This window comes from Mirounga leonina, unplaced genomic scaffold (genome assembly GCF_011800145.1).
Source record: "Mirounga leonina isolate KUSES-001 unplaced genomic scaffold, KU_Mleo_1.0 Mir_94, whole genome shotgun sequence".
NCBI lineage: Eukaryota > Metazoa > Chordata > Mammalia > Carnivora > Phocidae > Mirounga > Mirounga leonina.
In genome coordinates, this window is record NW_023270855.1 from 43,306,921 (window position 1) to 43,318,628 (window position 11,708).

Consider the following 11,708-nt stretch of genomic DNA (forward strand, 5'->3'; position numbering starts at 1 on the left):
TCTGTGCTTATGTGTCAAAGAGGATGCCTTTCCATGCTTTTACTCCTCCCCCCAGCAGTAAACTGCTGTTACTTGTTCCTGGACACTTGCTAGCCTGGTAGTGGAGGGAGGAGGTGGGGGCATTCTTTGTTTTTCTGGCTCAGCCTCACTGTTAGGCGGGTCCTATATTCTTGGCTCTCAGAGATGAGGTCTTCTCAGTGATCTTGATTCTCCCCCAGCATAGGAAATCTCCAAAGATCTGGCTCCTCCTTTAGGGGTAGACGTTATTTTATGTTCTCTTTACCCAGCTATAGTAGGCTTTAACTTGTGCCCTGAAAATGACAGGTTTGTGCCCTTCACCCAGTCACATAAGGTGACAGTGGTGGTGGTGGCAGTGGCTGCTGCTGGCCTGGGTCTTCTATTGGCTGCCTGGTGGGATGGGGGACAGAGTTGAAGGATTCAGGCCACACATCATGCCTTTCCCACAGCAGCTCCGGCTCCCCTCCCTAATGCTTGTACTGTAAGCAAGGCTTTCTCTGGTCTCTTGCCCTGCTGCAAATCTTTCTCATGAACACCTGATGGGAGTTTGTAGGGAAGGCCCTATGAGTGGGTGCAAGCTCACCTTGTGTCTGCAGGCTCCTAGAAGTTCTAAAGTCTTACACTAGCCCATGCTTCGCATTTGACAGTTCATTAAAAGATAACACAAAAGGCTGCCACCATAGATGTTATTGTGGAAATGAAGAATACAAAGATTGTGAAAAGGGCTGGTTATTTCTTACTGCACTGATGATTTTAAAGAAAGAAAATGGCAATCTGGAGATTTAACTTCTTGGATTAAAGGCTTCTCTGATTTCCCTAAAATAAATTCATATACTGTAGAACTGCAGGGTTGATGCATTTGAAATGAAAATAAGATGTAGTATCCGATCTTTTGGGTTGCTGAGTTTCAACATAAATTGAAGTAACAGCTTTATCAGAACTTTTAAAGAAAAGTTAAGGAATTGGCCGGGAAAGAGACCCTGAAAATTCAAAGGGGGGTACATTTGGATAGATTTAGGACACCCTCATCCTCAGCCAGATTGAACCTATCTTGCCAATAGAAATAGTGCCTCCTCCCATTTGATAAAGCTGGTCTGCTTTACCTTAGAGACACTGTGCTGACTTCATCTGAGGACATTATAAGTGCATGCCAATTCTTTACCTGTATCACCCCTGCCAGGTCTTCACTGCCTCTAGACCTAGTAACTGGAGTAAGATCCCATCATGCTCTTGGATAGGTACAAAGTATAACCAGGAGGAGAAGCCTTCCTTACAAAAAGAACTGCAAGAGTTTTCTCGTCTACATTGGAACAAGCCAGAGGTGTATGATAGGATTGGATTCTAAGGACTCTTGCTTGACTGGGGAGGCCTGAACCCACATTTATCAGGAGTACACTTACCAGAAATTCTGAATTCAGTTTCCTGGTTCAGACAGGTGGGCACGATTCTACATGCTGCAGCCTCTTCATGCTGGTTGTTTTAAGCCCGAACTCAATGGTGGACCTCACTAAAGGAAGTTGATATGCCAGAAATTCCTTGGTTTAATATAGAGAACGGAATGCAAAGAGAGAGTGGAGAATATTGGAAGGGATTCATGATGTATGATCTACTCCCTCCCTTCTCCAACCTCCAAGAAGGCCTGAGAGAATAACCCCTTCACCAGGATGTTGAGACATAAATTGCGAGGGGGAGCATCCCCATTCCTGAAAAACACTGTGACTGGCTGTCCCGTTTTGGCCAGGGAAAAGTGGGAAGTACTGCAGTTCAGAAACTGTGATTGTTGTTTTCTCCCTGACTTCAACGGGGAGGCTGAAGCCCAGAGAGGCAGAGGCCTAGCAGAAGCCTTTAGGCCACAAAGACAAAGGACACGGCCACCAGGACGGATGCCAGGGCCCAAGCGCTAAGAAGAATGGACTGACTTGCGGGTATCTTTGGTGATACCTAATTTTTTAAGGCGCCACGATCACTGACATAGAACCGCAGCCTACTCCTTTGTCTAAACTGCTTAATCTGTATGGTCCTCCACCCCATAATCCCGGTCTGGTGGATGAAGTCCTGAGCCGAGGAACCATTATGGAGAACTAAGGCTCCTCGGGTAATGCCCCGGCCGCCTGTCCTCAACAGCTCCAGCCCAGGGACCGCACCAGAAGGGGCAGGGGCATCAGGCGGTGTCCCCGGAACTGGGGGGTCCCTGTCAAGGGCAGTTCCCTCGGAAGCACGCTGGCCCCTGCGGCCTGGGCGGGGTTCGGCGGGACTCAGAGCGGAGAGAGGCCCCGGGGGAACCTGAGGGCGCGATGTTCCGCGCTCAGGCCCGCGGCGCTAGGAGCCACCGTTTCCGCCACGCGCGCCCCTGCGCGGACCGGTCCACCTGCCACCGTGAGAGGCGCGGCGCGGGCGGGCCCATGGCGTCCGCACCCCGCGGCTCCCTGGGCCTCCTGCTCTGGCTCCTGCTCCTCCAGCCCCCGCTGCATGCGGCGCAGGGCGGGTCCGCGAGGCCCCCATCCTCCCCGTCGTCGTCGTCGTCGGGGGGCGGCCGTGAGGGCCCCGGCGCGAGCCTGGGGAGGGTTGAGGGACCGTCTGCGACCCCCGGGCCCCAAGAGGCTGCCGTACTCTCCCAGTTGGTGGAACTGATCCCAGGTGACGCCTGGTGTTGGGAGCCTCGCAGGGGGCTGAGGCCCGCGAGTGGGAGCCCGTGCTCCCGGGGAGTCTGGGGGAGTCAGGGGTCTCCCCCTCCCCCGCCCCGAGGGTCTGAGGAATGCAGCCCCACTTGTGGAGTCTGAGCGGGACGCCATGTGGCCTTGGAGGTCTGCGGGTACAGGGCCTGGGGACTCGGCAGCACTGCCCTGGAGTCTTAGAGGCCGAGGCCTTTCCCCCCCGACCCCCGTCCGAGGGGCACCTGGTGCTCCCCTGGGAAGCCCGGACTCTCGTTTCTTTGAGGTTCTTCCTCCCACGCTGTTCTCACCCCAGGGTGTGGCCAAGTAGTCGCGAAAATCTTGGGAGGAAAGGAGGCCGAAGAGGGGAAGTGGCCTTGGCAGGTGAGCGTGAGGATCAGTGAGAAACACGTGTGCGGAGGCTCCCTCATCACGCAGCAGTGGGTGCTGACTGCAGGCCACTGTATTTTAAGGTGAGGAGTGACAAGTAGAGACAGAGTTCTGAAGCCGGCCCTGCTCTCCTCAAATACCCATTAGGTTCTGTTGCCCTCGCAGCTTGACAAAACCCAAACCCAGCCCAACACAGGCGAGGTGCGCACCGTCGAGAAACGGGCCAGGTTGGGCACTGGCCATCTCATTACTAGGAATACTAATTTGGTGAACAAAACGGATCGTCTGGATGAGCATACCAATGTCGAGAGGCGTTAAGGAGGGCTGCTTGGTGATAGGGCGGTAGAAAGAGTGGTGAGGGACGTTGGGGCCAGGCTGGGAAGCATCTGCAATGTGTGGAAGAGGTCTCTATGAGGGGCATGTCCTCTCTCCCACAGCCGATTCCACTACAGTGTCAAGATGGGAGATCGGAGTGTCTATAAAGAAATCACCAGTGTTGTGATCCCCGTCCGAAACATCATCATCCACCCTCAGCTCTCAGTAGTCGGAACCGTTCAAAAGGACCTTGCCCTTCTCCAGCTCCTCTACCCTGTAAACTTCACCGTGACCATCCAGCCTGTATGCATCCCTCAGAAGACTTTCCGGGTGGAGGCTGGGACCACGTGCTGGGTGACCGGATGGGGCAGAAAAGAAGAATATGGTGAGACTGTGAGTCGGGTAGCATACCCAGGAAGAGGGAGGCAGCCCAACCCTGAAGTAGGCGAAAAGGCTCTAGAGAGGGACAGGGAGGCGGACTGCCTGGCAGAGGGGGAAGGAGGGGGGTGCACTTTAGCAGCAGCCAGAGTAATGGCTCCTGATTGGCTTGAGCCTAGAAATTCGTAGAGGTCTTTTGTTGCAGCACAAATATTTCATGGTAGCTGTTTAAGGAAAGGCACGGGTCCTGGGGACTGGAACTGCTTCAGGAGAAGAGACACCTGGGTGAAGTCTCCTTCTGTAAATTTGTGAGGGACCATGCCTGTCTGGTGTGGGGGTATTTTTAGGTTCCCTGGGGACGGAGCCAAAGGCTTTGGAGTTCTCTCCAGGGTGGATTTCTGCTCAGCAGGTGATGAGTTGTCTGCCCGTCAGAGCTGTCCGTCTCCGAAAGTACGGGCCTTGCTTGTCAGGGAGCTTCCTGTGCTTTTAGGTATAGGCAGAGCCAGGTCTCTGTTGCTGAGGCTGGAGGGCCTCCTATCTCTGGGAAGAGGCTGGGTTGGTAACCCTGGGGCACTACCACTTCGAGAGTCCGTGATCCTGCTCAAAAGTAAAGACACTTTACTGATGCACAGGATACCTGTCACTATTACTGTTGATACTCAGAGTAACAGATGCTTGATTATCATTTCTCAGGCTGGTGAGGCCTTGCCCTCTTCCCGTCCAGATTGGCTCTTCTTTATGCTATCTTGATCTTATTGGTTCTTACCTCCTTTTTTCCCCCTGTCTACTTTGGGCCTCCGTTTCCTCCAGTGTCAAATGGGGACAATACCCACTGCCCTGCTTTTTTCAAAGGGGATTCTAGGTGCTGAGGGGCTTACTGTCCACCTGGGCACAACCACCCACTGCTGAGTTTCTTCCCGTGTAGGCAGCGACCCCATTACAGCTGTTCTCCATGAGGTCGACCAAGACATCATGCACCATGAAATGTGTAATATGATGATTCAGAAAGCTATAAAAACAAAGAAGAGTGTAGTACTGGAAGGGATGCTCTGTGGCTATAAAGAAGCTGGGAAGGATTCTTGTCAGGTAACTTCATGGACCCTTTCCCACCTCCACATTGAGGATGTCCCTCCCAGGCTTCTTCATTCCCAAGTGCCAGGGCCTGCGTGGTCTGCCACATCTTCCTTTCCCTCCTGAGTGAAGGAGATTCATGGGGAGAACCCCCCGTGGCTCCCCGGAGCTGGCCTGGCTTGCTCCTTGCTGCCTGGGGGCCCTGCCAAGGTGTGGGGAAGTCGGGCGCGGGTAGTCCTAACACTCTACGTTCCTTGAATTGAGTTCCCCCTCTGTGGCACTTCCTGTGTGAGCCAGTGGGAGCATTTACCCCATGAGCTCTGTTAACCCCCGTCATAAGCCTGCCACATAAACATCATAGCTGTCACACAGACGAGGGGAGGTCCAAGGGTGCTAGCTCAGGGACCCCTGTGCGTGCCTGCAGGCCTCCTGGGCCCGCCGTCTTCCTCCCGCTCTGAGTGCCTTCTGGAGGAGGGGGCGTTGGAGCTGGGTCTCAGAGGATGAGTATTTGGATTTCTTGGAAAGAGGAGAACAGCGCTGCAGGGAGAGGGAGCAGCACGGGCAGCGGCTCCGAGGTCCTAGGGAGCTTGTCACGTGTAGGGCCTGCCTTCCAGGTCTGGAGCAATGAGGTGGCCAGAGAAGAGGGCTGCAGTCGGAATCCGTGTGGCCTGGAGCGCTGGGCCAAGTTTTTCGACGCCATCCGGGCAGGACTGTAGGCTAGGTGTTTGTCTCCATCATCTAGGCGATGATGCGGGGTCCCGAGCAGGAGCCGGGGCGGTGAGGGGGTGAAGGAGGTGTGTCTGAGGTTGAGTCATGAGTTCTAGGTGACTGCCTGCTGGGAGGGTGGGGGCGAGGGAGAGGTTAGGAGGGCTCTCTGTTTCTGTCTGAGCTGGCTGGTGGGGGCGGGGGCACCAGAGCAGGTCTGGGAGATGGGGTTTATATGGGATGTTGGGGAGTGGAGCATCAAATATGGAGGGAGCTGGCTATATGGGTTAGGAGTTCTAGAGAAACTTTAAACTAGATGTATGGATTTAGGGGACTCTCACGCAGAGGTGATATTCAAAGTGTTTAACAGCCACTACGGTTTGGGAAATGACCAGTCATAATATCCTCCCAAGGATATTAAAGTTTTCCCATTAACTTTTCTTTCTTTTTTTTTTAAGATTTTAATTTTAAGTATTCTCTATACCCAGTGTGGGGCGTAAACTTACAACCCGAGATCACAGTTGATCCAGCCAGCTGTCCCTTCCCATTAACTTTTCAATTCTCAGTTCTCGTATTCACAGAAAAGTGGCCCCGGTAGGTCCCCAGGGAAGGTCCCCATGTGCCTGACTGCCCAGTGCCTTATGCTGCAGTCAGCCTGCTCTGACATGGATGGCCTTCCATTTCTGCGTTTGTTTCTTTCTCTTTCTCCAGGGAGACTCTGGGGGCCCACTGGTCTGTAAATTTAAGGACACATGGGTCCAGGTGGGAATCGTGAGCTGGGGCATTGGCTGTGGTCGTGGAGATGTGCCTGGAGTTTATACAGATATCGCTTGCTATGCTGAGTGGATACTTGACGTGATTAACCAGGCTGCCTCTTTGTGTCCAGTGGTGTTCCTCATCCCACTTCTGTGCCTGCTGCTGCCCCTGGGCATCCTGGTGGCCCCGTGATCACCCCGGTCCTCCCCCCTCCTGTTTCTGGGTCTCGCACTGGGCCTCTCCTCCGACCTCCCCCTCCTACTCAAATGCCCTTTCCTCCAATCCTGCTTGGCGTCCACTGAGCCTGTAGAGAGCCCCACAGTAGAAAGTGGCAGCAAGGCTGGAGCCCCGAAGTTGTCCCAGCCTGCTGCTGTCCCGGTCACCTGCGTCGGCCACACCCACGACCTTGGCTGTGGCCTGCGTGCCCCGGAGGAGGGGGGCCAAGCATCCCAGCCTGAGAGCCAGCCGGCCTGCCAGGTGGAGCCCGGTGCTTCCTTGCCATCTTGGAGAGCCTGTACCAGAGAAGACACCTCATGAGCAGTGAGGCAGCCTTGGACCTGGCTGTGGTCTCAGGCTGTCACCTGAGACTGTGTTGAAGCGGGCAGCTTGCAGATTGTGCAGAGAGAGGGAGGAGGCGTCACCATGTCCCTGCTGAGGCGTGAGGCCGGGGCTTTCCACATCTGACCGGGCTGTCTGGGGCTGGGAGACATTTCCCCTGCCCCCGGCGCGGATCCAGCTGTGCGTGGCCAGCCTGTGGCACACAGGCCCCCTTCCTCAGTCCCTAGTGGCCCCATCCAGGCTCACCCGAGGTGTGCAGAGGCATTAAGGAGTGCGGAGATCTCAGGTGTCAACTGAATAAATGTTTGGATTGTCACTTGTACGTTCTGTCTCTCTCCTGGTCTGGGGTGTGGGGGCACTGAGGAGAAGTTATCTCACATTTAACTTAGGAATGTGTTCATGATGCTTTTTAAACTCTAGAGTGAGAGGGGAGGCCCTCATCTACTCTGATACGAGTCCAACAGATGGTCTTAGCACTTGGGTCCCGCTGCTGTGCCCCTCACGGCCACCAGCATCTCCGCAGGGAGCTTCGTAGCTGAGTTTGCTGGCCATTGCATCTGGGGATGAGGACGTGAGAGAGAGTGGACGCAAGAGAGAGTTCAGGGCAGTGCCCGCGAACTGCAGCCCTTACTTTCTGCTTTGAGCACCAGATTGCCTTGGCCTGGCTCTGAAGAACACGGGGCTGAGGCTCGGGGAGAGGACAGGCTGAGCGCTCACCGTGTCTGTGCTGACTATTTCCCTCATTCTCTTGTGGTCCCAGAGTAGCTGTCTGTCACGATGCGGAGCATTTACCCCACTGCTCCCGATTTCCTTCCCTGTTCTTGAAACTTTGAGGTTACTTTCTTTTAGCAGGGGATTAGTGCCTTTTGCATGTGAGAAGAAAGAGCCTGGGAATATTTAGGTGAATAAAGAAGTGGACTGGGGTCAGGATCCATAACTGTCACCTCTGACACCATTCATCCCCTTCCTTCTGGATATATACCCAGTCAGAATAAAGACTGTATTTCCAAGTCCCATACATCGAAGTGTGGCACTAATTCTGGCCAATAAAATATAAACTGAAATGTTGGGTGTGAATTTGGGGAAATATCCTTAATGGAGGACAAGCTCTTCTTCAGATCTCTTTCTTCTTGCCTGGCTGGAATGTGTACATGGTGACCGGAGCTTGAGCACTGATCTTGGGACACAAGGAACATGCTAAAGGTATGGAGCAGGAATTTAGAAGGAACTTGGCTCCTTGGAATTTGTAGGGCCGCAATCATAGCTCTTCATGCAACAGAGGAAGAAACTCTTTTTAATTAAGACATTGTCATCTTCTGTCTCAGTTACTTATAGAAAAACCTCATTCTAACCAATTCAGTGGGTATCATGGGGAGCTTTATTTCTGGATTGTTATATGAATATAAGTTTTTAAACTCATTTATTTAGACTAATTTTTATTTTTTTTAGGGAGGGGCGAGGGGCAGAGGGAGAGGGAGAGATAGAATCTTAAGCAGATTCCCTGCTGAGTGCGGAGCCCAATGCTGGGTTCCATCTCAGGACCCTGAGATCATAACCTGAGCTGAAATTGAGAGTCGGACACTTAACCAACTGAGCTACCCAGGTGCCCCTAGACTAAATTCTTTTTAATTCCCACTTCATTATACACCATTGCTTCCTTTTCTATTCATTTTTAAAAATTGATGAGGTTAAAAGCTTATGTTGATGAATGACTGTTCTTTCTTAATGCATTTCTGTATTATTTTCTTTATTGGGGTGTAATTTATATATAGTAAAATGTACACATGGCAATATACAATTTTATGAGTTTTAACAGAGGTATACCCCATGTTGCCATCTCCAAATCATGATCGAAAATATTTGCATATCCTGGATTACCAGGATATTCTCTTATGTCCCTTTCTAATCATCCCCTCCCAGAAGTAACCACTATTCTGATTATTATCAGATTATTTGCATGTTATTGAACCTCATATTTTTTTTAAGAGAGGGAGGTGGGAGGGGCAGAGTGAGAGGGAGAGAGAGAATCTTAAGCAGGCTCCACACCTAGCAGGGAGCCTGATGTGGGACTCGATCTTCCAACCCTGAGATCATGACCTGAGTCGAAGGCAGATGCTTAACTGACTGAGCCACCCAGGCACCCCTAGTTCATTCCTTTTTATTAGTGAATAGTAATATTCTTACATGAATATTCCACAGTTGGTTTATTCTCCTGTTGATGGACATTTGGGTTGTTTGCAGTTTGGGGCTATTATGAACGAAGCTGCTAATAAGCATTCTAGTACAAGACTTTTTTGTATCTATATGCTTTCACTTCTTTGGGGAATAAACCTAGGAGCAGAACTGCTGGCTCATGAAATTGATGTATGGTTAATGTTATTAGAAATTTCCAAAGAGTTTTCCAAATTATTATTATTTTTTTAAGATTTTATTTATTTATTTGACAGAGAGAGACACAGCAAGAGAGGGAACACAAGTGGGGGTAGTGGGAGAGGGAGAAGCAGGCTTCCCGCTGAGCAGGGAGCCCGATGTGGGGCTCGAACCCAGGACCCTGGGATCATGACCTGAGCCAAAGGCAGACGCTTAACGACTGAGCCACCCAGGAGCCCCCCAAATTATTTGTACCGCTTTATGCTATTCACAGCAATAAATGAGAGTTCCAGTTGATCCACATCCTCATCAGTCCTCACGCTTTTTTTGTGTGTGTGTGTGTCCAATTCTAATAGGTATGAAATGGTACTGCATTGGGGTTTTTATTTGTGTTTCCCTATAACTAATGATATTGAGCACCTTTTTATGTGCTATTGGTCGTATGCATATCCCTATGAAGTATGTTTTCAGTTCTTTTGCCCATCTTTAATTAGGATGCTTATTTTTTTATTGCTGACTTCTAAGAAGTCTTCTTATATTCTGAGTGGAATCCTAAGTTTGTGATTTTTTCACTTTTTAGCTGGGGGCTGTGAAACTTTTCTTCTATTTTTTCTCCTAGAAGCTTTATGATTTTAGCTTTTACATTTAGGTCTATGGTCTATAAATTAATTTAGGAGCATGGTATGAGATATAAGGATGAAGTATATTTTTCTGTATCTTTAATGTTTATCCAGTTCCAGTACCATTTGTTGAAAATACATTTATTTTCACATTGATTTGCACTGGTACTTCATCAAAAATTGACAGCATATATGTGCATCTTTTTATGGATTCTCTATTTAGTTCCTTATCTATTTGTATATATATTTTTGTTTATCTATATATTCTTATGCCAACTTTATAGTGTCCTAGTTACTGTAGCTTTTATAATTAGTCTTGAAATTCAGTCATGTTACACCTCCCAATTTTTTCATGTTTTTCAAGGTGGAGTTTTGTGTAGAAACTGACAGGTTGATTCTTTTTTTTTTTTTTAAGATTTTTAAAAAAAATTTATTTGACAGAGACACAGTGAGAGAGGGAACACAAGCAGGGGGAGTGGGAGAGGGAGAAGCAGGCTTCCTGCTGAGCAGGGAGCCTGATGCAGGGCTCGATCCCAGGACCCTGGGACCATGACCTGAGCTGAAGGCAGATGCTTAACGACTGAGCCACCCAGGTGCCCCTGACAGGTTGATTCTAAAATGTATACAGAAAAGCAAAGGATGTAGAGAACAACAGAAAGAACTCTTATACTTTAAGACTTACCATAAAAGTGTAGTAATCAAGGCAGTATGGTGTTGGCATAAGGGCAGACATATAGATCAGTGAAACAGGATAGAGAGTCCAGAAATAGATCCACACATATACGGCCAATTGGTTTCAACAAAGGTGCCAAGACAATTCAACGTAGGAAAGGATAGTCTTTTAAATAAACGATGCTGGAACAATGGGACATTCCTATGTAAAAACAAAACAAAACAAAAAAAACCCCCGAATCTTAACTTTGCATTATATGTAAAAATTTACTTAAAAAGGATTATAGAACTAAATGTAAAACATACATCTCAGAAAACTTCTAGAAAAAGGCATAAAAGTCTGTGTGACCCTTGAGTTGGCAAAGATTCTTTATATAGGACACAAAAAGCATGAACTATACAAGAAAATAAATGATTGGGTTTCATCAAAATGAAAATATTCTGCTCCTTAAAAGACACTGTTAAGAAAGTGAAAATCAAAGCCACAGGCTGGAAGAAAATAGCAGAAATATCCACTCAGAGACTTATATATGAATGTGCATAGCATCTTTATTCATAGTAGCCAGAATCTGGAAACAACTCAAGTGTCTGCTAACTGATAAATGATAATCAATGAAAATACTACTTGGCGATAAAAAAAGGATAAACTGCTGGTAGACACAAGAACATGGATGGAAATTCAAAAACATTATGTTGGCTGAAAGAAGCCAGACCCAAAGAGTACAGATTTCTGATTCCATTTATATGAAGCCCAAATAGGCACAATAGGTGATCAGTGGTTGCTTATGATGGATGTGAAGAGGGCACAATGGCATTTTCTGGGATTTCAAAATGGTTTATAGCTTGACTGAAGTGGTGGTTACGTGGATCTATATATTTATTAAAACAGTAGATTGTGCACTTAAGGTCTATTTAACCATATGCAAATTTTTCCTAGTTAAAAAGAAACAGGTTAATGTGACATATTCTAGTTTGGCCCCAATGTCCATTCTCTTCCTCTTGCATAATACATGTCTTATGCAATGACCTGATGTCTTAGGTCCTTCTAGTGTTGTGCCAGCAAATACTTAACGAACAGCTCTGGAGGGGGAAAAAAGCCCAGATTTATAACATTCTTCACATTTCCATAGTATAAATACTTCCACTATGGCTGATTCCTTTCTTTCTTTCTTTCTTTCTTTCTTTCTTTCTTTCTTTCTTTCTT

At 48.8% G+C, this 11,708-nt stretch overlaps 1 protein-coding gene across 1 annotated transcript; it reads left to right on the top strand.

The window, feature by feature from the left end:
• The first annotated feature begins 2,312 nt into the window (after window positions 1-2,312).
• LOC118005566 (putative serine protease 42) lies at window positions 2,313-6,576 on the top strand. Its single transcript, XM_034997534.1, has 5 exons — window positions 2,313-2,553; window positions 2,956-3,142; window positions 3,497-3,771; window positions 4,696-4,838; window positions 6,240-6,576. The coding sequence occupies exons 1-5, from the start codon at window positions 2,313-2,315 to the stop codon at window positions 6,474-6,476; spliced, it is 1,083 nt and encodes a 360-aa protein (XP_034853425.1). The 3' UTR covers window positions 6,477-6,576.
• The last annotated feature ends 5,132 nt before the right edge of the window (window positions 6,577-11,708 follow it).

Excerpts from the sequence above, each read along its gene's own strand:
- LOC118005566 (XM_034997534.1), top strand. The coding sequence starts at position 2,313 with ATGTTCCGCGCTCAGGCCCGCGGCGCTAGGAGCCACCGTTTCCGCCAC. Across the intron at positions 2,554-2,955 it reads GTCGTCGTCGGGGGGCGGCC|GTTCTTCCTCCCACGCTGTT; the intron begins GTGAGGGCCCCG and ends CGTTTCTTTGAG. Across the intron at positions 3,772-4,695 it reads AGAATATGGTGAGACTGTGA|CTGTTCTCCATGAGGTCGAC; the intron begins GTCGGGTAGCAT and ends ACCCCATTACAG.